This window comes from Calonectris borealis, chromosome 12 (assembly GCF_964195595.1).
Source record: "Calonectris borealis chromosome 12, bCalBor7.hap1.2, whole genome shotgun sequence".
NCBI classification, from domain to species: domain Eukaryota; kingdom Metazoa; phylum Chordata; class Aves; order Procellariiformes; family Procellariidae; genus Calonectris; species Calonectris borealis.
In genome coordinates this window covers 2,699,741-2,724,633 of record NC_134323.1, presented here as the reverse complement: position 1 = coordinate 2,724,633, position 24,893 = coordinate 2,699,741, and the positions used below count along the sequence as shown (strand labels likewise).

Below are 24,893 nucleotides of genomic sequence, written 5' to 3'. Positions count from 1 at the left end.
TTTTCAGGGTCTTTGCTCATAAAACAACTTCATTCCCCAGTTTTCTTCCAAATGCTGCCATGGGGCTAATGTGAACTAGTGCAGAGCATGGAGATCTGGGTTCGGCTTGCGCCTTTTCCACTAACACTCTGCTGCCTTTTCTCACCATTTCCCCTCCCGCCACGGCATGTGCTGTGTCCTGCTGGAGAGCAAGCTCATCTGCGCAGGGAAAGCCTCTCACTGCACGCTTGGGTTGTGCTCTCTTGATCATGGCTGCCTTTTCCAGGCTCGGCTCAGGCCTAGCGATAAGCAATTTGGAGGCTTAGCAATAAGCTAAGGTGTGAGATTCCGGTGACTCACTAAAGAGTGGAGGGGATGGGTGGGAGGAGAGGAGCTGTGCCCCATCTCAAGGCTTTCTTCCTCTACAATAACTGGTGTTTTCTTCTGAGCTGTGCACTTGCTTGTGGGGCACAGCCGGCCAGGTCAGCCGTATCCCTGGCTACGTCTGAGAGTTGGAGATGAACTTCAACAGCACCAGGACGAGAACTGGTTTTGGGCACTGAGACGATTTCTCCTCGCTATTACTAATGTAAATCCACAGAGCTCCACCAAGCTCAGCAGTGCTGCTTTGGAGGATAGCCACGTGCTATAGCCCGGGGCTGATGGTTTACTCAAATTGATGAGCTCCTTGTAAAGATAGGTCTAAGTGACTCAGCTCTCAACCTGGTTAGACCAACTTCATGGACTGAAGTGGAAATTGAGCCTGGGTAAAGTTACTCCTTGTCCCCCAGGTTATGCCTGGAAAGCAACCCTTTGCCTATGCACATTTCATTGTCACAAGTGGTACCTTAATGGCAAAACCCCCTTGCTCAAAACCCCTCAGTGAATCATTTCCGTCATCCGAAGGCAAGGCTGTGCACTTCAGGGTGTTCCTGTACTACGGGATTATTGCCCCAGTTCTGCAGACCACCGTTACTGCCTGGCATCCTTGACTGAGCCGATTCCTCCCAACACAGCCCCTGTGAGGGGATCTACGCCACCGGGGCTGTCCTTCAGCCGCGGGAGAGGCAGCTCGTTGGTTTAGCTATGTGTTACCTGGGCACAGGCAGCAGCTGAAGCTGAGCTCGCTTCGCCTTCTCCTCCGCCGTGTGCCACGGATTCAGGCGGAGAGGGAGCTGAGTGCGTGTCAGCAATGGGATCCCTGGGAAAAGGTGTCTAACTGCAGGATTAGTCACAACAGAAATTGCTGCGCTAAGCACTGAGTATCACTTGGCTCTGCAGATCTTTAACTTGATGGTGGAGATGTAGGGGAGAGGCTGGAGCTGGTATTGTGACCAGGGAGCAAGCCAGCAGGCGATTTCCCCCAGACAACGGCTGCAGGGAACAACCCCTACCAGGTTCCTGCTCCCCTTTCCAAGCAGGTACAACAAAATACAGTCATGTTTAACATGCTCTTAAACAGCAGAACACTTCCCACCTATAGGGAGCACCAAGGGGAAACGCAGAGGATGTCTGGAAAAGGAATGGCGACACTAAAAGCTTAGTCCTGAAGAGCTGAGGGAGAGGAGACAAGGTGCTCTTGCTACAGGATCCATTAGAGGTGCAGAGGAGGGACACAAAAGGCTGGTTTAGGTAGTGCAGACTGCGGAGGTTCCTGTGCTGGCAGGGGAAGGTAAGGAGAAGCGTAAGCAGGAAACCAATTTCCTTGTGACCACCCCTTCTACCTGGCGGAGGAGCAAGCTGGGTTAGAGAGCAGACTGCAAGGGCTGGTGTTCGAGGTGCCCACCCAGCCCTGTATTTCTAGGGTGCCAAAGGCACAGAGCTCTTTTTTCTAAGGAAAGCACTTTACATGTAGAGACACTCCTGCCTTTAAGGGGAGTCCCCTGTGCAGCACAGCTTCCACAACTGGGGGCCTTGGCTTTTTTAGGTATTACAAATACGAGCTGATCTCTGGAATCCCCCAGCCACAGAGGTGATTCTGGTTTCTGACTCTTGGACAGTCAGGCCCACCTTGTGCCAGGTGTGATTCACTGTGCAGGGCCAGCCGATGTCCTGCGAATTCATGCTGTTCAAACACAGCTCTTGCTCTACACCGGGGAAAGCTGATTGTTGTATTTTCCTATGGTCACTTCTCTTCCCCCGTGTAATCTCTACTTGTTGTCTCTTCTTATACCACTTTCTCAATCTTTATGTTTTCTGTAAACAATTATTTCCCCCCTATACTTGACTATTTTCTTCCTCTAAAACCTGCCTTTCGTTTTTCTAGATGTTTGGGGGTTTCTAATGTTTTTCTTCATTAACAGATTTTTTTCCCCCTTCTTTCCTCCTTCCTGTTTTCTTTAGCCACAGATTCTCGCAGCTCTTACAGCTCCATTATCCTGTCCCAGCCTTCCCGAGAGAGGGCTGGACCATACATCCCACTTGCCTTCCAAATGTTGACAAGACTGTTTTGGAGGATGAGTGACTGACAGACAAACACCAGCCTCAAATACTCTGAACGCTCTGTTACTAATAGCTTTATTCTTGTCAGCACAGTAGGCAAAATAACCCTTGAAAGGGATAGGCCATATTTTTAGCCAACCTTAAACTCAGCTTCTAAAAAATAGCTTTATGCTCATCTGTCTGTCTCACTCCCTGGATTCATATTCCCCAAGCAGATATTTAGAGGACTGCTTTTCATTTTGACCTGGTAGGGGTGCGTAATTAGACTCTTGGAAACGACTTTCCTTCAGCCATGCCTCAGTGCTGCATTGGTGGGGCCCTGCAGCTGACCTGCAGCTTGTAGCTGAGTCGGAGGCAGGAGATGCTCATCTGGGGCTTTGCTGCATGTTTGGTCCCATGACTTGGACCTACACAAAGGAACCAAACGGGTTGAAATTTGAACCCCACCAAAAATAATTAATTGATAACAGAGTGCCAAGCTTTCCCCACCAGTCGCAGTCACCACCAAATTCAAATCTTGATTATTTCAATATGTCTTGAAGGAGTTAGAATTTAGAACAGCTTAGGGAAGATAAATAAGGATGTTTCTGTGCTGGCCTCCGATGTGTATGACCTTGCCTTCCTCCTCTCCTATTGGTCTTAGGACAAGCCAGATTAAGGAGTGATCTCTTCCAAACAGTCTTCAGTTTGTTAAGCTTGTAAACAACAGCAAGGGTGGAAACCATTGCAAGATGCATAGGGCTTAGAGATGCCGGCCGGGATTTCCCTGTGACGTGCCTGTAAGGAACGTGTGCTAGTGAACAGGGCTAATTCGTTGTGCGGAGTCTCCCGGTTCTCTGTGCAGTTCCTCTTGCAGCCTGGTCGCTCAGATCCCCTATTGTTTGCCAAGGCCACTGCAGCCTTCAAAAAGCGGGCTCCCCATGGGACGTTAGTGGGGACAAGGAGAGGGACCTTCCCCTGGGAGAAGGCACAGGGGCTCGGCCTCTGTAGTCCCAGCCCAGCTGTGAAAGCTCAGCAGTGTCCCTTCAGCCAGGCACCCTGTGCTACCTGCCCTTGCAGCAACCAAGCAGCAAGCAAGCTCCAAGCTCCAAGCAGCACTTTGTCACCCAGCCAGAACAACAGCATTTCAGCTTTGCTGTAGCCTGTCTTCTTACAGGCACTTCGTGTCAACACATCCTTCGCTTGAGCGGTGCAGGATCGGAGGCAGCATGCTCAGCAAGGGGTTTGTGCTTGCTGCTCCTTTAGGCTGGAAAGAAGCCAGGGTTCATCAGGGTTGAGGGGGCTGGTTTGTTGCTGGTCTGTGTGGGATTTTTTTCCCTGCTCCCTCACTAGCAACACAAACCAAAAAGACTTTTGCAGTGGCAGCATTAGAGGCTGCTGTTTTTGAAGTGCTCTCGTGCATTTGTAAGGGATGGCTTGTTTATGGCAAAACAGCTCTGAAGCAATTATTACAATGCAAATGGAGAGGTACACCTTTTTCTTTTATGTATTACCTCTGAAGCTCAGTACAGGGGGAAAAAAGCGAGACCACGAGCTTAGGAAAACAATGAGAGATTACAGAAGTGAATGTTACTGTACCTGGACTTAGTAATGAGGGATGCCATCAAAAACTAACAAGCAGCCTTATAAACACTCTATGTTGAGCATAGAGTGAGCGTGCAGTGGGCTGCTAAGTGCCCACATTGTTTTTATTGGCTTTCAAACTGACAGGATGCTTTTCCTGACATGATCTGGTTCTGCTCCCGGTGCTGTTCAGTATTCCCATTCATGTTTGGGGTAGTAGTATTAGAAGAGTACAACTCAAGAGGAGTACAACTCAAAAATACAAGGGAGGAGCTGCAAGGGCTGAGGAAGACACCATCAGAAACAGTGCTGCTGAAACGGCCCGGAAAAACCAATGAGGTAAAACTTAGTAACGAATATAGAGGTGCTGCATTTGTGACAGAGAAACTAGATTGTCCCAGAGCTGCAACTGTCCTGTACGTGCTTCACCCAAGTTAAGCCATGTTCTTATGTAGGTACACTTGGTACCAAGCAGGTGCCCTGCAGGAAACAGACTCAGTGCTTTGGAGCCAAGAATCCAGGTCTAAGTGAATGCAGCAAAGGAAACCTGCCCTTGCTGGCTACAGGAGCTGTAGCACTCCCTCTCTGTGGAATACCCTTTATCCCCAGCTCTGCACACGCACGGAGCAGAGCAGACGCCCTTCCCCAGGCGTACTCGGCTTTAAGACGCCACAGCTGCACATCCACTCAGGAGGAGGATGGAAACCGTGTCTACTGGTTATAGACAGACTGCTGGGAAGAGCTTTTCTCTCCAAACTAAGAGGCATCTTTTCTGCTAGCAAGGCGTTTTCTGTTCCTTTGGCAGTTCCAGCTGGATATGGAAAATCCAGCCCAGCTGCAGACTTTAAGACATTGTTTTAGGACAAGACCTGTCAGGAGGAATGAGGCATTTTGGTGGCGAGTTGCTTATGCTGTGACTGTCACATGTGCACAGGAGAGGCTGTGTTTGCCTTTGTGCCTGCTGTCCTTTCTGTATCTGGAAAAAGCAAGAGTCAGTGCAGTGTTTTCCTTTGGCCACTCAGCATTGAATGTACCAATAATAGCACAGTCAAATAGTCAGAGTTTAGGGGAAGGGACTGTGTCTTCTTCACAAGGGACGAGGCCCTAGCACTCTGGGGACAATGCTGCTACTCACATAAAGAACAGAAAGTGAGGGTCCTCAGCAAGTTTCTCCAGTTGCCTTTGCTCTTGCCATAAAGCTTTGGTGGCCTTGGTACCTGTGATATGGGAATCTAAATGTGAAAGGCAGGTCAGAATTCTTATGCAAAAGCTTTCTCTGGTTTAAAAGGAAAGGTCAGAACAAGTTTCTTCAACCTTCAAGAGAGTGGTGGGGTGAGGGACAGCCAGCTCTAGCCATGGTAATAGGCAAGTGGGTGTAGCTGGAAGCCAGCTCTGCAGAATTAAGGCGCCCTCCCTCCCCCAAATCAAGGAGAGGTTGAAGAAAAGCTTTTGGAGGACAGGGTGAGATGCATTCAAACTTCACAGGTCAGATCGGTTCATGATGTGATGCAATTGATTGCATTGCAGGGAGTGCCTTGGGAAGTCCATTCACTCTTGAATCTTGCGAGGAACAAAACCCCACAGCTGGCCACAAGAATCCACATTTCCCTGTCTCACAGGACACCCGTCCTGTTTGCAGTGCTTGCATGAGGGCAGGACACGTGGCCCAGACCGTTAAAGAAAAGGAAGTTATATAGGAGGATGGTAGGGCCAACTTCTGTGCTAAAACTTGACTGACATCCATGCTGCAGACCTGCAGCCAAATTCTTTGCTGAAGGACTGCCAGGTTCAGCAAATATATGGAACCAGGTCTGTATGCAGGTGTGAGTGAGCATGAGTCCTCTGAAGCCAAATGATGGAAGTTCACCCAGTGGGAGACTTTTGCCACCATGTTTCTTCAGTGGATTTTTACTTTACAGGTATTTTTCATTTCTCTGACTACTTAGTTTTCACCCCCATTTTCTATATATTCCCCATCTGTTCTCTCCCCCTGTTTTTTTGCTGAGCATTTTCTAAGCCTGCTGCAAATCCAACAGCCCTCAAGTTCTTGTTGAACTCCTGTTCAGGTGGGTGCTAAATCAGGCAGGACAAGTCAAGCCAGCTCTAATGTTGCTGATAGCAATTGGGCTTTTGGAAAATAATTGACAAACATTCTGCATTTAGACAAAGCTCGTCTAAGGGAGAGAGAATGCTTATATTCTGCAACTCTGGTCTGCAGAGCGCCAGTGTTCAAGTAGGACATTTTAATAACATCCTTCATGGACAAGTGTTTTGCTTGGAACCCTTTTTTCCTCCCTCCACTCAGACAATTGTCAGCAAAGGGACTCGCAGGGAACAAAATGGAATTAAATCTATTCAGAAAATTAGAACAATCTGCATTTCTTTCTTTCTGTGCTGGATTCATTACTAGCGGGTCTATAATCTGCATTTTTTTGCCTGAAGCACACTCCCACTCTTACCTCTTCACAGCGATGCTGCTATTCTCACAGATAAACAGGTCCTCCCTGAACGGATTATAGCTCTCAGCCAAAGGCAGGCTGATGACAAGGGAAAAACAAACAAATGCATTCCCAGAGCCCGATCCAACTCTTCGGGAAGAAAATAGAAACCCTCACGGATTTCAGTAGAGCCCTTAACAGTCCCTTTGCTGACGGCTAGTTGCACAGGACCCAGGAAATTCAGCATCGGTACGTTGTGTCTTTCCACCACCCAGCAGGCAGTTCAGGGAGCTCGAGCCCGTGGTTCCCCCCCAGCCGCACTGCCAACCGGCTTCATTTGAACTCGGACCCTTTTGCTTTCCATGTGATGTGATTCCTTCTGCTGCCACAGGTTTGCAAGGTTTTATGAAACTATGAGTTCCTGGTTGGACAAACTGACCGAAGGAAGGACCCAAACTGCCAAAGGCAGTGGTGGAAGGAGCAGGTTAGTGAGGGGTGACACTGAGCCAAGACTGACATTAATATTCATGCTCCAAGAAAAGGAGAGTGGGTAAAATAATGAAATGAGGGGCAATTGAAAGAAAAATAAGCCAGAAATAGGTATGTTGAGATAGAAAGCTACTAGTGAGGGGAGAAGGGAGATCTGAATTGAATGATCAGGACATCGTGTTGGTTTTGAGGTGGAAGTAATCCTCTGAGAGGAGGCTGTTCCGCCGAGCCCCGGCTGGAGGGTCTGCCTGCCTCCTGCTCATGCACCCATTCATCTGTGCCACTTCTGCTACTACTGGTACATCTTTCCATCCTAGCTATTTAAACAGCTAGTTTCTTTTTATTTCTCCCACTCAATTCTTGCATGCTTCTACAGCTGGGGACCAGTGCTTTCAGTGGTAATAGGCTCACTATTGCTTTGAATTGGGAGGACTTTTATCAGCCCACTGTTCCTGTAATTTCCCGTGGTTTAGAGTAGTAATGAGGATTTGGGTATGTAAAGAAACCCTAAAGTACACATGGAAATCAACACGAGGGAGTGCAACTCTGAGCCTTGGGCATTAGTGACTATGAATGGGTGAGTGAGTGCTTAGCCAAAACAGGGGAGACAAAAGCCACACGTAATCTTCCTGGGCTGGCAAACGCTGTTTATCTTATTTGTTTAAACGCCTGGAGAACAGAAAGCTTTTCTTTCCTTTTGTTGCTCCGTGGCTCTGTTACAGTTTAGCCTTCGCTGTGCACAGTTGCTTGCATGACTTTGGCAAGGAAGCCACCCTGGTCCAGTATGGGACTGGGAGGTGGTGTGGAGGGTCTGGGAACCATGGGCATGAGTCCATCGCGCCACCACAGAAACCAAAAGAATCAAAGAACTTCTTTAGGTCTTATTATGTCTGAAGAACCACAAATAAAAAACAAGGGGAGGGGAAGTTCTTTAAGATTAATGTTGTTTTTGGGTAAAAAAATGTGAAATGCTTCCTTGCCAGGGATAGTTTCTAGCAACAAACATCAACTGTGGTCACAAACAATCCTGCCAGTGGGTATGCGCCTGCTTTGGGTGGACAGCAGCATAACTGCACATGCAAGTGGGGTGGAAGCACGTTGGTTTGCTACCAGTTTCCATAGCAGTGCAAATCGTTTGTAGCATTCTTGGCACTCAGTTAGTGCTCACATCTATAGTTTCAGAAGCCTCATTCTAAGGCGGGGGGGGAAATACATCAGGCCTGTTATTTCTGCTGGCAACGCTGGTACTAAAAATAACTACGTGAATGACATTATGGAAGCTGTATTTGAGTTCGTCAATAGATAAATTTTGACTGGACAGCAGGAAATATTTCTAATGATGAAATGTGTTACACTGTGGATTATTATTCCTGGAGAAGAGGTGAAAGCCTCATTGCCCGGGAGCTTTTAAAGGGAGGATTTAGGAATGAAGAGGAGGGAACAATCTTGCGTCATGCCCTGATATTCTGAGTGTTTGGGGGTCCCTGAGAGATAGCAGTGAAGAACGACCATAGAAATCTCACTTCCATCAGTCAGATGAAGCAGCCCCACGGCCGGGTCTGGTTCCCAGGGTTGGCAGTGGCAGACTGGGGCTCCAGGGCCCAGGTTCCCCCTTCAGAGGGCCAAATCCTGACTGCTCTCAGGTGCACATGGGCTGCCTGCTGCCACACGTTTCCTGGCAGGAGCTGCTGCAGCCACAACACCCCCGGGCCAACAGCTCAGTTGGGCTGTGGTGGCGTCGCACGAGCTGCTGCAGAGACCGACCAGGTAACTTGTCCTGCCCGCAAGAGATGCTCCTGGCTGGCCTGGAGGTGTCTGGATAGATATGTCTGCCATCCGCCTCCCGATAGGCACGGCACCTCCACACTGAGGTCCCGTGTGGCTCAGGCTCCAGGGTGTGAGGTGTGGGATGGGCACCCCTTGGGACGTCTGCACTTTCGCGCTGTGGTTTGGTCCCTGGAGGGCATGTTGGAGCAGTTTCAGCATGTGCCACCTTGTAGAAGTCCCCCAGAGGCCAGGACACCGAGGGAAGAGAGCAGCTGTGCCCAGCCGTACCTGCTCCTTGGGGATGCTCGCAGAACGTTTTTCTCAGGGAACCCCTGCCCGGTTCATCAGTCTCCTTCCCATCTTCCCCATTCCCTTGCCCGTTTCTCAGGCTCTTGTTTTGGCATTAGTTGGGATAAATGTGAGTTCCAGCTCCCCAGTCCAGTACCCAAGCAGAGGCAGCCCTGCCCAAGCGGGGACGGACTCATCCGCCCAGTCTGCCTTCCCCAGCCCTGCCTGCACCCTGCCAGGGCTGCCCAGCAGCATTTAGCGTGAGTTATTCCATTTAACTTTATCAATTGATTGGTTAATGAGCCACTTGTTTGCCTTAGGTTACTCAGCACTATTGCCTCTGCTTATAGATTAGGTGCTGCTTTTTATCACACATTTCCCCATATCCCGTAGGTTGTAAATCTATTATATAGATATTAGAAAGCTACAATCATCACTGTTTACAGGGGACACTGGCAGTGCTATTAAAGGCTAAATCAGCGCTCCCTTACCTATGCTTCCCAAGTCCAGATAATCTTTGTATTTGTTTTCTTTTCTTCCCACCAACATCGCCCAAAGGGCAGAGGTACTCCCAGCAGCTCGCCTCCCCAGACTTCAGTAGCAAAGCTGGGGCTGTGCTTGTTCATGGGACTGCAGGTGAAGGGAGGGAAGCCGGGCCAGAGAGGAAAGGGAAGGTCTGCGCTGCTTGGAAAACTCAAAAGCTTTGAGAAACTAATGAGATGTCCAAACTTTCCTAGATACTTTCTGGAAAAACCGAGGCCTACCCCATCAAAACGGTGCATCATCCAAATGCCAGCAGTGCACCCACTATGTGGATGGGAAGAGAGAGTCAAAGTAGTCTATGCTAATTAAACCTCAGCCTCTATGAATCCAATCAAACCTCTCCAGAAGGTGGGAATGTTTTACACCAGGGACAGTTAAATAATACTAGAGATAAGCTTAAACTCTGACTATCAGATGTGGAGTAAATTTATTACGATGTAGATTTACCAAATCTTGCTGGATGCTTTATAATGCAGTTCAGACAGTCGCTTTGAACTCTGATGTCTTCTCAGATAGTCTTGGGAAAGACTTATAGGCATTTGCAAATTAAATCAATAAGGAATTTCTCCATTGAAGATGAGGACATGGGGGGATGACAAAGACTGATGAAAGTAGTGGGAGGAACATACTCATTTTCTGAGATGTTTGTCACAGCGGTCGCTTCCCAGCATAATGGGCAAACGCATTTACACATGTTAAATGCAGTTCTGCTCTCAGTTATTGTGTCTACCTAGAAAGCCGGCGGTGGCTGAACCAGAACTAGTCCATACACCAGTGACAGCCGCTTGCACCATGGCACCTGCTGCTTCTGCCCGGGTCTGGTGGCCACCAGGCAGTGCAGTAGCAAAAGATGGTGGGGAAGAGGTGCCAGGCGTGCTCTCTGACGGCTGTCCCGAGGGGCTCGCTTCCCAGCAGTCTCCGCGTTGTTTCTTGGTAGTGCAGCGCTCCTGGGGCTCCCATTAACAGAATATGGGCCTGGCAAGGAGAACTTAAGTGCCAGCCTGGCTCTCAGCCAGGCTTTCAGATGCAAGAGAGTGTCTGGCCAGCGTACCCGACACTTGATTCTTGATCGCTCCCTTCTCTGCTGGCAGGAGCTGCTGTGCCAAAAGCTGACATGAAGCTCTAGGAAAGTGCGGGGCCCTGTCCCTCACCCACCGAGCGTGGGAGAGGCTGCCTCTAATCCTCGGTGTGCCTGGGGGACAAGGGCACCCTGAGGATCCAGGGACGCAGGGGAGCTCCTCTGCTTCCTGCCAGTGGCCAGTCCTTGGTCCGCTGGTTGTACAGGAACTCTCCCGGTTAGAGCCACCTCTTTCTCTCCTGCTGCCACCGAGAGGTGACGGGACAGTTCCTGCATCTGGTTACAAAGCCCCAGCTCACTCCTGCAGAGCAGGGACAAATAATTATTTGTGGTCTTTTGGCGGTGGGCGCATTCGTTGTGGCATATGTTTGTATTCTTCCACTACTCAGTAGAGGCATGGGAATATTTGGCAGCACACTGCCTCCCAGTTCCACCCAGTGCCCCAGCAGCCTCACAGGAGGCCCTGACCGGCTGTCCCGGCTCAGAGAGAGGGGGGCACACAGAGACACACAGCAGAACCCCAGAGCGGAGCCCTTGGTGTCCTCCGTGCCAGGAAATGCCACAAGACACTGAGGATGCCCGAGGTCTTCAAATCTCTTTTCAAACAGTATTGCGTTGGAACAACTTGGCTGAAAACTTGGGGAAAAACTGGGCAAAAATTGTTCCTTTGTCCTTCTCAGGGTAGTTGTAGGTGGGAGACTGGGAGCTGAGGCAGGGCCTTCCCCCATTGCCACGGACAAGGTACCTCTCTCTGGATGCGTGTGCTGAGTTAGAGCAGGCAAGGTCTTGTCCCCCACTGGTATTTTCTAAACATCAGCTGCATTTGAGAATCCCCAAAGGGTTAACATTGTTTTGAAGGGTTAACGTTATTTTGAAGGGTTAACGTTATTTGACTGAATCCTTGTGGCAGGCATCAGGGAAAAGCTGTGCATTTGTCTTCCCTTCAGATAACCTGTTCTCTGAGTACAAGTGTAGAAGTTATGATTTAAATATATCCAAATGCATGTAATTAATCACAAGTGCAACATACCTCCTTCCTCCTGCGAAACCTTATTAACACTGTGGGCGGAATCCTAAAATACTGTATCTGCCATGTTTCAGCTCAAACTCTTCAGCTTGGAAAGCCTCAACGCAGCCAGCAGACCTGAGCAGCCAGGCTGCGAGAGTTCAGGCCCTGTCGCCTGGCGTTACTGAGCCCAGGGGCCCAAAGCAGGCTTTCACCACCTCCTGTTTGGGGAGGTGTCTGCCTCTGCTCCATCCGAGCCGTGTTTCAGCTGTAGGCAGAGACTTCCAGGAGGCTCCAGTAAGTACAGCCAGCAGAAACTTTGCAGCCCTACGGCAAGAAATAGCAGAGGTTTGGTTTTATGCTGCGGAGTTAGAAAGGCAAGGTTTGGTTTTATGCTGCCTGCAGCAGCAGGAGCGACAGGCCACACTGCTGTTCCTCTGCCCGGGACTTTTAACATATCTGCACCTGACCTCCCCATTTTGATTGCAAAATTTTCCATCAATGGAGGATCCACTGCAGTCTTCGGGGATTTTTTCCCAGCAGCCAGATACTCTCCCTGGGATTGAGATCTGTGGGGTGTGGTGCCTGATTATATCCTCTAACGGCAAGGCAGCACATTGCAGAACTGGGAACACCATGACTCAAAGATCTCTGAGCCGAGATTAGTGGAGGCTAATGTCAGCTTGGCAGCACACCCAGGGGCTTGTGGCAAGCACACTGCTCGGAGATGGAGCCCCTGAGCTGTAATCATGCCAGGGAAGATGGACAGGATGCGAGGAATGGCATAATCGCTCTTTCCAGAATTGATTCCTTCTCAGCTTAACATGTTAAAACATCAAAAGTACTTAAAAAAAACCATCTGCTACCAGAGCTAATCAAACACATCAATTATTGCTTCAGAAAGACAGTTGCTGCTAGATTTGATATCCCAAAAAAGCAAAGCTGCTTTAAAGCATCTTTTTATTTTAGCTGAGTGTTTTCATGACAGCACACAATTCCTAATGAGCACTAGTACAGCTAGGACACACAGAAAAATGTGTCAACTGTGCGAAGATCAGCTCTAGACACAGGGGAAGTAACTCTGAATCCCAATGGATTTCAGGAGAATGGGGGGCTTTAGAAGCTGGGTTTGTCGCATGTGGGCGAGGAACTGGGTACATCCTACCAAAGCCTTACTTTGATACACTGAGAGTCATGCACTGACCCTTAATATCTGGGTAAAATACACAAGGTTGCTCTGTTCTTATTGTGGGATTTGGTGGTGGTACTTGATTGTGAGGATGAAATGCACGGAGCGATGAAGAGGCTGTGTATGTCCCTTGTTTCCTCTATTGTCCACAGAATAGTTGGTTATGGAGAGCAATATCTGCAAAGGTTTTGAAAGGCAAAGTCACCTTCCAGCTATCAAAAAACTTCAGATAAGGCAGATGGGAAACCAAAAATATTATTTAGGTTTGGGTAGTAAAACTGACATTGAACCTATTTGCCTCATTTTTCAGGCTTTGATGATAGTTAATGACAGCTTACGGAAGTTGTAAGTGATCTAAAAAAGCCATAAAAAGCTGCTTTGTGTCCTTGTTCAGGGGATGAATTTAACAAAACCATTACGGGGCTTTAAAACACTGTTTTGACTTTCCAGAACCAGCTGTGGGATGATCCAGCTGCAGTTGGATCCCCCTTGCATCTAAGAGAACATCTAAGAGGATTAATCCCAATAATTCTAATTCAACAAAATGACCTTATATAACATTACTGAGGAATTAATGAGAACTCTCTCATGTGGGTCATCACTGGCCCGGTGGACTTTTTTTCCCTGGGGGATCTCATTGGTCTCAGGCAGAGCGTGGACAAAGTAGACTGACTATGTAGCACATTGCATGGGATCAGCAGATAAGTCACTCGGAGCAGGAACCCTTTTTCCTTCGCTGGATTATTATTTGGGAACGCACAAAGAAGAATGCAGCTGTCAGCCTCCACTGGTGCTATTTGAAACCCTTTTGGCTCCGAGGCTTTTTCCACAGAAAAATGCAGTCTCATCTAATGCAAATGCTGCTGCAGGAATCTGTGTAGCCCAGCTGTCTTTTTTTAATCGAAAAAAATCCTGATCTAATTGTTTTTGACTGTGTTTCTTTGCTGTTCTTACTGAGCTGAGCAGGATGCATATTAAAGCTAATTAGGTGCATGTAGGGTATTGAATATTTGATCTTAATATTAAAGGCCCCAGGAGAGGGCACATTATCAAAGTTATACAACTGCAAATTTTAGTGAAACCAAACTATGCCAGTGGCCTGACATTGCGTAAAACCCAAGCCTGCGCCGCTCCCCGCTTGGTGCGGGACGTGGGGGTCTGGAGCAGCCTCCGCCTGCGTCCCTGCTTGCGCCTTTTGCTTCCCATCTGGGCAGATTTGGCTTTTGGGAGCGTAAGGAACTGATTTGGGGCATCAAGAAAGAGGGTCTGTTGTATTGCTTCTGTATCAGCAAGTCTGATTCCCCCTCATGCCATCATCCCCTCTCTCCGTGCTTTAGGGGAAGGGTCTGAGGTTTGGTTTTGGTACTGAGCCAGCACTGGGGGTCAGGTCCTCAGCACGTGTGTGACCTTCACGGGAACCAGCGGCTCCCTGTAAACGAGGTGCTCATTTATAGGGTCGTTAGCACTTGGGAGCGGGGTGGTGCATCCGGGTGCCGTGACTCCTCTGGGGACCAGTGGCCATGGTCTTTGTAGGAGCAAAGCTATCATTAGGGTGACTCGGGTGGGTAAAACCGCTCCTGTGGTTGACTCTGTGCGCAGTTAGGCTCACTGTGGATAATTCTTATTCTCATGCGTAAGCCGCGGGATGCTTCATTTTCCTGACTTCGTGGTGTTAAATTTCAAAGGATGGCTACGTCCCTATCGAGTTTGGGGGAGTGCTAGCACAGTAGCTGGGTTTGCTCTGCCTGCTCAGCCTTGCCTTCTTTTGAAATATCAGTAGTGGTGTCTTTCATTTATCAACAGTAATTAATTACTTTCAGGATGCAGTAGACTCTTTATGCTCTTAAACTTGTTTTATACACACACTTAAAAACAGAGTGTTTCACTCCACTCCTTCCTGTTAGAAAATGTAAAAGCTGAAACAGTCCTCACAGAGCAAAGATGGGAAGGGTCGCTGGTGCATCCCAAATGCAGGGTATAAAACCCAACCCAGACCCCCCAGTCTGATGAAGGACACATGGCAGGGAACTGAGCATGCAGTCCAGGAAATCATCTCTCCTCTCAGCTACAGCGTGGGCATCACCCCTCAAGACAGCCCAAAGCCAAAATTAAGCATTGATGTAGAACTCAATTAAAAAATAATAATAATTAAAAAAAGACTAAGAGCTGCTTCCAGAAAGCCACAGGATTGCAGGGACACAGCACCACATTGGAAGTTTTCTTTAGTGCACTTGTTTCTGGTTTTGGTCTGTATTAAACTGGAAATTAAGAGAATTGTGCATGTATTTTATACACCTGAAAACAAGGTTTTCAGGAAGATGCAGTATCTGGCCCCTATCTGTCTAGAAGCTCATCATCGTTAGCTCAATAGCTGCTCATCTACAGGCAAAAAATAAAATGGTAGCAACATCTGTTCTGAGTGTACACAAGAGAGTTTCTTGTAACATCATTTTCTAGCTTTTTGGCCAGCAGTTAAGGTGCAGAAGCACATACCTAGCTTTAACTAGACCTCATGAAGGCATCAGTCACTTACAGGCGTTGATATTAGGCACAAACTTAGCTGCCTTAGAAGAGCAAGAATGTTTCTGCCCTGTACAGGTCCATGAAACTTTTGGAATTGATTTGAATAAGCTCAAGCATTTCCAGGGCTGTAGATTTTGGCAGCATTTCAATCGCCTGATGGATTTGCTTATTTTTTAACATGAACCAGCTGGTCAGTTAGAATAACGTCTTTGCATGCAAGAAGTACTTTGGTGGTAAGAATTCAGTTTTGAGTGACCCAAAGGTATTTCCTCCAGAAAGGAGATTTCCCCCAGCTGGGAGTCTATCACAGGGCTCCATCAGTATTTCTTGGACTGGTGTTAAAAATCCAGGTTGAAAAAATTATACTTTTTAAAATGAGCTCCATCTGCAGTTTTTGGATGACCTCAACTAAGGAAGCTGTTTTTCTTTTCGAAAAAGCGGGCATGTAGGCAAATAGTCGTCCTAAACTCCATTTTGGAGAATTTCTTGCGGGAATAGGATGCACAACGTGTCATTCAAACACAGCCAGAGTGGAAGAAGAATGAGAGTTTTGAGAGATTTTCACCCTGTCATGGAGGTCTGAACTGTGCCTTTGCAGTCTTTGAAACACAAGGTCATGGGCATCTGCGTTGATTTAGTTTAACATAATCCAGGAGTTTTTAATCGCATTTCAGGCTATTAAATGAGTGAGAAGAGAATCACTGGAATTTAGCTTCATAACTCCCTTGTAAACAAACTTTTTAACTGCATATCAAGATAAAAATAAATTTAAAAGTAGCGGATTACCTTAGCAGAATATTTTCCATCAAAATTTGATCAACCCCTTCCCTTCCCTACATATTAAAGTCAGATTTTTGCATTATTATTTGCAAACAAAGCTTACAGAGTCTTCTTCAATATTAGGTTTTTTTCTTTTGACTCAAGCTCTGCCCAGTCTCACCAGAATAACCTGCTTGATTCTGGTATGAAACATAAAGGATTATTTTTGAAAGAAAAAGAGGGGAAGAAGGAAGAAAAAAAATCAGAAAAGTTTGCCAAGCAAAAATAGATTTGTATGTGCGTTCGTTCCAAAATTCTTCACGTAAAATCCACCTTGGATCAGTCTATACCCTAAACATATACGTATGAATGGGAGTCTCAACAGCCTGAGCACAAATGCATCGGTGGGCAAACGCCAGTTGTCCCTCTCATGCCACCTCCCTTCTGCCCTGGCCCAAGCGATCTCCTGCAGTTGCAAGCCGCCCTTTGCACCCTGTAGCGTCTCACGCTCTTTGCATCAGCCGGGAGGTTTTCCCTGCACGCGTTGTCCATGTGGACTTCAGGAGCTCCCCACAGAACACTCGGGAGACCTGAGCTTTCCTGGCGTGGATGGCAATGCTGCAGAGGAGCACACAGCATCCAGGCTGAAGCGGAGCTGCGGGTGCTACGCAGGGTACCAAAACCCGGGAGGTGAAACTCATCGCTGTGGCACAAAGCTCTGTACGAAAGCTGTGCAATGACCTTCAAGTACCTTCGTTTGTCCAGATGAAGGTGAGGGGCGAGGACTGCTCTTACAGGAACTGAACCGTTCATTTGCGAGGTATTTGCTTGCGATACACTTCGAGTGTAATAATCTCCTGGTGATTTCTTGCCTGGTTTTATTCAAGCAAATCACTGTAATTTCAGGGATGTGCATCGATATGGGAAAACTTCATTCAGCTGGAAACATCTTGCTGATTGAAAGTAAATCACCTTAGGTAAAACAGAAACAGTATGGGATTTATTTTCTCTGGTAGGCAACTGGAAGTCTCCACGTATGTCTTTTACAGTGGTGCAGACAGTTTGAAGCCACACAAGGTTCCCTGAATTTAGCAGGAAACATTTCAGAGGCATTGGCTTGAGGTTTTGGAGGGATGACAAAGCGCAGGAGATGAGGCAGGGCTGGGTCAGTCAGGAAAGGAGAACCTGCATGCAAAGCTGTGAAAGGGATGGAGGATACCGAGCGCTGGAGGGAAGAGAGGGAGCAGGGGTGTGCACGGAGGCTCCGCTGCTGAGCGCTGCCATCCCTCTCCCTCTGGCACAAGAAGGGCAAGTTTTGTAAGATTAAATGTCTTCTCATCAGCCCTGTTTAAGGAACTTCTTACTACATACTTACAGACTCTGCTGGCGCCATCTCAGACATACTAACACTTCTCCTTGAGAGTTCTTGGAGGGCAGGTGAGGTACCAGAAGACAGGAAAAAAATGTAAACATGGTGTCTTATCTCTAAATATAGAGGGAGAAAAGAGGAGTAAGAATTATAGACCAGTCAACTTCTAGAAGCTTTCAAGAGAATTGAACTATCAATCAAACAATATGCAAGCACCTAGGAGATAAAAAGGGAGATGAGTGGCATCCAGCATGGATTATACAAAAATGAGGCATGTTAAACTAATCTCATTTGATTCTCAGCAGAAGTAGGAGAGGAATAGTTGGTGCCATATCTAGATTTTGGGAAGGGTTTGACACGGTCCCACTTGACTTTCATAAAATGACCTGGAAAAACAGTCTAGATGATAAAACTACTTCAGATCTTACACAAAAATGAATGAGTAGCACAACTCATTCCCAAAGAATACAGTTAATGGTGGCTCATGGTTGGAGCAGAGGACTCTGTCAACCAGGACTCTGTGGCATCTGGCAGGGGTTGAATTTCTTCAAAATTTTCATCACTGACCTGGATGAAAATACATAATTACCCCTGGCAGCGACATGGAGCTGGGAGAGGTACTTCAGCACATCAGAGGGTAAGCTTTACAGCTCAAAACAATCTTGGCAGGTTAGAGAAGGGAGAACTGAGTCTATTCTGGGGCACTGTGCCTCAAGAAGGAGGAGGACCCAGCTGGAGAAGGTGTAGGGAAGAGGCACTGCAGTTACTAAACCTGGCTTAGGTTGGAAGGGCTGGGAGGAAAGCGCCAGAATAGCTTGTCTGGAACTGGAGCAGGGAGGAGAGTAGTCTCTGCTCCAGGACGTTTTCAGGATAGATGGACAAGTATTCCCTCCAGGAGTGACCTAGGGAAACTGGCTCCTTGCTTGGATCAGCCCAGGCTGAGATCCAGCCCTGCCGCGCTGGAGCTGTCGTGTGCTTTGTTGAAAGCTGCCGTTTCACAACCGCTGGGGCAATGCGTGTCAGCAGGGGCATACGGCAAAATTATCTTTGGCTTTGCCTTTTTAATACATTCGTTTTGTAGTGAAAGGCTGATGGCATGTAAGTGCTTTGTTGAACGGAAGCCAAAGCGAGCTGCCACGCAGAATGCACCCCCTGTTTCCAAGTATTTCATTTATTTTGTAATTAAGCAATAATCACTGAGGCACTAGGCATTTCTTCAGGATTAATGACTTGCTGGGGGATGGCAGAAGATCTGATCTGCAGTGGAGCCATTTTCCCCAGCAAATACCTGTCTGTTAATGCCGTTCTAAAATGAGTATGACAACATAACATGCAAACATATGGGTTTTGCTATTAGCAGTTGAGGGATGGGGAGGAGGCAGTAATAGGTACATTAGACAATCAGGTTGCTTCAGTTGTCTCTCACCATTCTGTTCAGAGCACGGTGTTTCATTAGTCACTTGGTGAATGAAATGGCTTTTTAATTGCTCAGAATCACTTTTAAAAATTACAGCATTGTCTCTCCCCTCCACAGCCCCCGGGGATCCTCTTAAATCCCTTTTCTTCCTTTGCCCTGGAGAGAACCGGCTCTAGTGTAGCAAAGAGGAACCTGCCTGCAGCAGTTCCCTTTGTATTTCAGGCACAGGAAAAAATACAAGCCATTTAGAAAACAGAGGATTCACATTTTTAGTGCTGAAAACCCTCTGTTCCCATTAATTTGCGGGTTGCTTAAGTACTAGCCCACCCTGCCTGAACCTTTAAAGACTTCCGAGTCTTGACACACATGCATTTTTAATGGTCATAGCTCACTACAGTATCCAAATCCCACTGCTTCTTGTGTCCTGCGGCACACAAGCTGGCTCAAGCCATCCCCCTGACAATATACCTCCCAAGAGTGTTGTTGGAGCTTTAGATGTCCTCTAGGCAGTAAAGTGCAATAGCAGGCAAGAAGAAAGGTATATCCCAAATGGGTGAGTGGCGGCATGAACATTTCCAAAGGACTATGGAAAAAGCTGCCACGGGAGTTCAGCCATCAGATCGCCAAGGCAAGCAAGAGGAGAAACATTTGCTAAAAGCATATAGGACAATAAACCAGTTCACGGTGTCCTAGCAGGCTTTGGAACGGCACTAGTCAGTGGGGATTTGCTTGCTTAAATATTAGGTAATGTGCTAACTGCATGATTGATTAATCCGTAGGTACTTCCTACAGCAAAACTTCAATACTGGCATCCGCAGCGCTGCTTTCAGTTGCCGTGGCTGCCTTCCCAGAGAGATTTCACAGAAGAACAATCGGGGTGTTTTTTAGTCCACGTTCTTTTCTGCCCCCTTTAAAACTAACGCTTTTATGTCTGCGCTTTGAACAATATCAGCGTGTTGCCCTGTCAGCAGTATGTTCGCTGAGAGCCTCTCTCCATCGCTTAATTCTGCCCCTTCAACACAAGGAGCCCTGTTACTCGATAGGGAGCTTACTGGCTTGGAGTATTTACAAGTGAAAATGCCAGGCAACAACTTAATGGTGCAAGGCCAGAGATGGTTTAAACTCTGAAGAAGACCAAAGCTCACCTCTTTCCCTCTAGAGCTGTTCAGCCCTCTTTTTGCCCTATCAGGTCCCTGGCTGATGCCTGTCAGGGAAAGGCAGAAGGAAAGCCAGCCCGAGGAGCGGGCACCACTCTGATCTCCACCAGCATGGGCGACGGCTGGACCAAACAAATTTCAGCTGCATCCTCTTGCACCCCTTACACTGCCCCTTGTGCCTCTTCCTCTTCTCACCCCTTTCATATCCCCCTCAGGTTTCCTTCTCTTAGTTGCTCCAGAACCAACATTTAGTCCGCTCTGCCCCAAAATCCAAGCCCGAGCCAACCAACCAGAAAGAATGAATTACTTCTGGTGATGCTTTTGCTAACCGCCTGCCTGCCTCCCACAGGACCCCTGCTCTGCCGAGCTTCTTGCTGTCGTGCTCATAGCTGGGAGGAACCGGTGATGTACAGTCTCACTTGAATTCAAAGGGGATTGATGTAGATCCTTGTGCTTTGTGCCAGCCATAACTCTTCAGGTTTGACTCCAACTTTTGACAAAGAACACATTTCCCAGAAGTTCAGCAACTTCTCTGAGTAACAGTAAATGATCCATGAGATCCATGGCTCTGCTCGCCCCCCTCCTTCCCTGTTACTCAAATGCTGTTATTCCAAACCTCAGCACAAGCACTGGATTCTCACAAAATAAAAGCTACAGAGTACAAGGTCTGCTATTGCCCATAATCTTCATCAAAATCAAAACTAGCTATAGAAAAAAATTTGACAAATTGGTAAGTCTGGATTTACTAAGGCAGAAAGGGTTCCATCCACCCCTGCTCTTCTCAGCCTAGGCGAGACAAACCAGCAGCCCCTCATGCTGTTTCCAGCACGTCAGCACCATTCCCCCTTCCTGGAGCTGGTGTACCCGAGCAGGGGGCTCTGCCCAGTTCCTCGGATCAGTAGCTTAAAAATTTCCTGGACAGCAGTTAATTTGACCTACTGCCCGTCTTGGGCTGTCTTTGCTTGTAGTCATATTTTTCCAGGACTCAGAGGGTGTTGGAGCAGCTCCTCCCAGGAGCTCAGTGTTCAGTGATGAGTGAGCGAAGGTTGTGGTGGGGAGAGCAGAGAGTCGGTCGCTTGTGTTAGAAAACCTTTCCTTGAGCTTCACATCGCGGGAGGTCGATCTCTGTCTTTGTCAGCATGTTTCCATCAGCCTTGTTCTTCATGTAGTCATCTGTTAATAACATGGGGCTGGCATCCAGCCCCGTTCTCCACCGCCATCCCAGCACTGTATCTATTGCAAGCTCATGATCCCCGCTAGCGCTCCCTCTGCCCGGGGGGATGCCAGCAGTGGTCAGGGCCTTGGTTTCTGTGTATCTGATTTGGAAAAAAAGGAAACAAAAATTGTGGTGTAGACAGGATGCTAGGTTTTATCAGTGACCAGATCTGTTACTGAAGCACTCTGTTGTCCAGTGAGATCTGAGGATGAGCAAGCAAGGACTTCATTTCGGCTAAGCAGATCATCCTCTCTGCCAATATTTAAGAGACAGGATCATAACTTATGTCTTCACTGGGAAGAATTATTGTCAAACACAATTAGCTCTGCAAATCCTAGCTGTTTTCTAGACACACCAAGGCTTAGTTCTTGAGTTACTTAGAGATGAAGAAATTATAGGGGTCAGTCTTTGACCTGAGCAAGGGACTGCAAGAACTCGCCCGTCAAATAGTCCCTTTTGCAGAGTTTAACAGGGACTAACGCACAGCGCATCCAGCCTGCAGAGCTGATAGGACTGTGGGTCTCATTCCCACCTTGCTTCGGGAAGGGATAACATAGCATGCCTTTAGGCAGAAAAACTTCCAGCACTGTTTTTAAAGGAGGGGGAAGGAGGGAGGAGGTGTGAAGGGTTGTAGGTACTCGAACTAAGTCACTTCCCCTATCCATGCTTGTGTCCCCATGCATGCAGGGGTATTTCGACTCTGGTTTCTTTTGTAAGGCACCCCAGGAGTTACTATGAAAAGGACTAGACAAGAACTAGGGTTTTCTACCGCTTGTTTCAGTGGTTAAGATCTGATCTGGTGGTCATTGGAAGCATTGAACCTACTTCCATAGGCCTGACAGGAAAGATAACGTAGGACCTGGAAACCTCCCCGCTGTGACGGGTAAGCATGCGAACACGAGGCTGTCCAGGCTCCAGCCTCCAGCGTTCACGGTTCGGTTGGGAGGGAGGTTCCGTATGCGCCGACCCTGCACAAAACCTCCTTGAGAGAGAGCAAAAGGGATGGTAATTCCAGGCACTGGGCTCAGACACACTACTGGTGAACAACTAGAAAGGTTTAAAAAGAAATGCTGACTAAATTAAGTGAATCAAGCTAGCAGATGTGCTCTTCAAAAGAGCACAGCTCTCTTTTAAATGTCTCCCCCATTGAAATGACATTCTCAAGAGGTTTTTGTCCTTTGCATTTTCTTCAGGATCATCCACGAGGATGGCTTCTCTGGAGAAGACGTGAAGCAGTACAAGCCAGTGGTCTACAGCAACACTATACAGTCACTGGCAGCTATTGTACGTGCCATGGATACCTTGGGCATCGAATACGGTGATAAGGAACGACGGGTGAGTTAAAATCACAACTGCTTTGGTACAGAGAACTGAGCACCTGGAGACTCCAGAGCACAAACAGGAGGCGTTTGCACAGTCTGAATTCCTTGGAGGGAAAAGGAGGGAGTGGGGAAGATTTACACCACCGTTGTATGCCTATTGCACATGCAGTTTGTGCAACAGAGGCATGGGCACAATTGTATATGACATGCCATTTGTACACCTACGCTAGGAAGCACAGCCCTGGGGACCTCTGTGTCACAACAGCCACAATCTCTCATGCCCTGGCACTAGCCAGGCCAGTACAAAAAAATTCTGTTATCTAGGGACAGCCTAGACGGAGGTACTGACAGACTTGGGGAAACAGTGAGAACGTGTCCTGTCTACTGTGCATGTGCTGGAAACACAGGCTGCAAGGGAAATGTCTCGGGGAGAAGTCTTGCTGCTGTTCAAAACCCTTCCACCAGCCTGCTAATATCGGGAAGCTTTTAGGATTAACTTGACTTTTGCAGGGGCTTTTATTCACACATCCCCCTTCAAGTGTACCCAAACAGCAATTTTGCTTACAAACAAGAGGATGTATTACTTCATTGAGGTTCGTATGGACAAGGTCTTAGGCAGCAGTGTTAGCATGTGTCTTATCAGAATAACGATGTGATGCCTGGCAGCCTTCTCACGCCACACACCTAAGCCAGCCTGTCCTTTTACAGTTGCTACTCTGTTGTTGCTTTAACCGGCTCCCTATTTTTAAACAGTGGCTCCTCTGTGAAGTGCCCCTGCCAACCTCTGCCTTTCCTTTTTGCATTTCTGGCTCAGACCGAGCCCGCACAGAGAAACTCAGAGCCCTAGAGAAGTCAAGACCACCCTTTTTGCATGCTCCCATCCCGGAGAAAGTTAAAACTACTTGGTTTCACTGGAAATAAAATAATTTCAGATTAAAGACCTGGTAAAGGCAAAGTCCTGTATGCCACTGAGTTTATCATGACTATTTTTAGGTAACTGTTGAATGACAGATGTACAACATACCCCAAACTTCTTATCTGAGGGTTGATAATAAAAGCATTCACTAGAAAGGATGCCAAAATCCTGCTGTGGTGTTACTGTATGAAGAGGTACCTTATGTCTCCCAGTCACAAAGGGGTATTTTGATTTCTTTGCATCTAGGGATTTTTCCCACAGGAACTCTAAATCCTGGAGACATTGGCATCCCAAATGTAGAGATGATACCATAATGGAGTTCTTGTGAGCTTGCCGAGAACGAATGCTGATGGCTTTCGGACTGAATACATTAATCTGTTGATTACTCAGTGACTCAGCTCTCAGCAAGGCAACGTATCTTGTCTCAGCTAAAAACCTATGCCCGGGAAAACAGAAACAAATCATTCTCCATGTCTGATAAATAGTCTGTGGCAGACAGCTTTAAAATGTGAAATTTCTTTTCTTTTTTTAATGCCTGAAGTCCTAACTCGAGGAGGGAAACTCAGCGCTGCTTTAGTGCCAGGCCTGGCAAAGTACGGGGTGTGGAGGGGGAGAGCTGTTATCAGGACTGCCAGGAGTGAGAGATGAGTACTGGGCTGCACGAAATGTCGCGTCTGCTCATATTCCTGTGGAAAAGATGCCAGTGTTCATAGGATCGTACGATAACTCGGGCTGGAAAGGAGCTCAGGAGGCATCTATCCCAACCTCCTCAAGCAAGGGCAGCTCTGAGGTCAAACCAGGTTGCTCAGGGCTTTATCCAGAAATCCTCCAAGGACGGAGACTGCGCAGCCTCTTTGGGCAACCTGGTCCACTGCTTTACTGTCCTCACGATGAAAAGGTTTCTCCTTACGTCTATTGTGAACCACTCTTGTTTCAATTTATGCTTTATGGCAGTAGAGATCCTGAGTTATGCCTTGCAAAGTAAAAAGCAAGTTAGGTTAAGTTCTCCACAACCTAGTTTCCCCTAAGGTATTTAGTCCTGGAGGAATTACTCCTGTCTTACAATGGTGTCATGCTGACTGTGTGCAGACAAGCCTGCACAAACCACTATAAGCCAAACAACAGTCTGGGAGGGCTGATTCAGAGTATCTTCTCCCTTCGTAGATGGAGTAATATTCCTTCATCCAGCAGTAGATGGAGGGGAAAGAAACCAAGTCTCTCAGGCCGTGGTCTTCCACTTGCTCCTTTCTCTTAGTCAACCTCCACAGAAAGTTGCTGGTATTAATATGAGATAGTATTTATTTTAATCTTACAAAGAAGCACATGGCTTCTGCTACCCCGCTTTTGTTATTAATGCACAGCTGCTATAAAGAGAGGCCATTAAACAGGCGATTTGTTGAGTATTATGCTACATGGTTCATCCCTTTTCAAG

The 24,893-nt window shown here is 47.5% G+C and overlaps 1 protein-coding gene across 2 annotated transcripts in view; it reads left to right on the top strand.

Moving 5' to 3' along the window:
- Positions 1-24,893, top strand: part of GNAO1 (G protein subunit alpha o1) — a 146,210-nt gene that overhangs the window by 28,730 nt on the left and 92,587 nt on the right. For both annotated transcript variants that reach the window (XM_075161011.1, XM_075161009.1), the window contains exon 3: positions 22,417-22,558. In XM_075161011.1, coding sequence (XP_075017112.1) covers positions 22,417-22,558 — 142 coding nt within the window. The remainder of the gene's footprint in view (positions 1-22,416; positions 22,559-24,893) is intronic.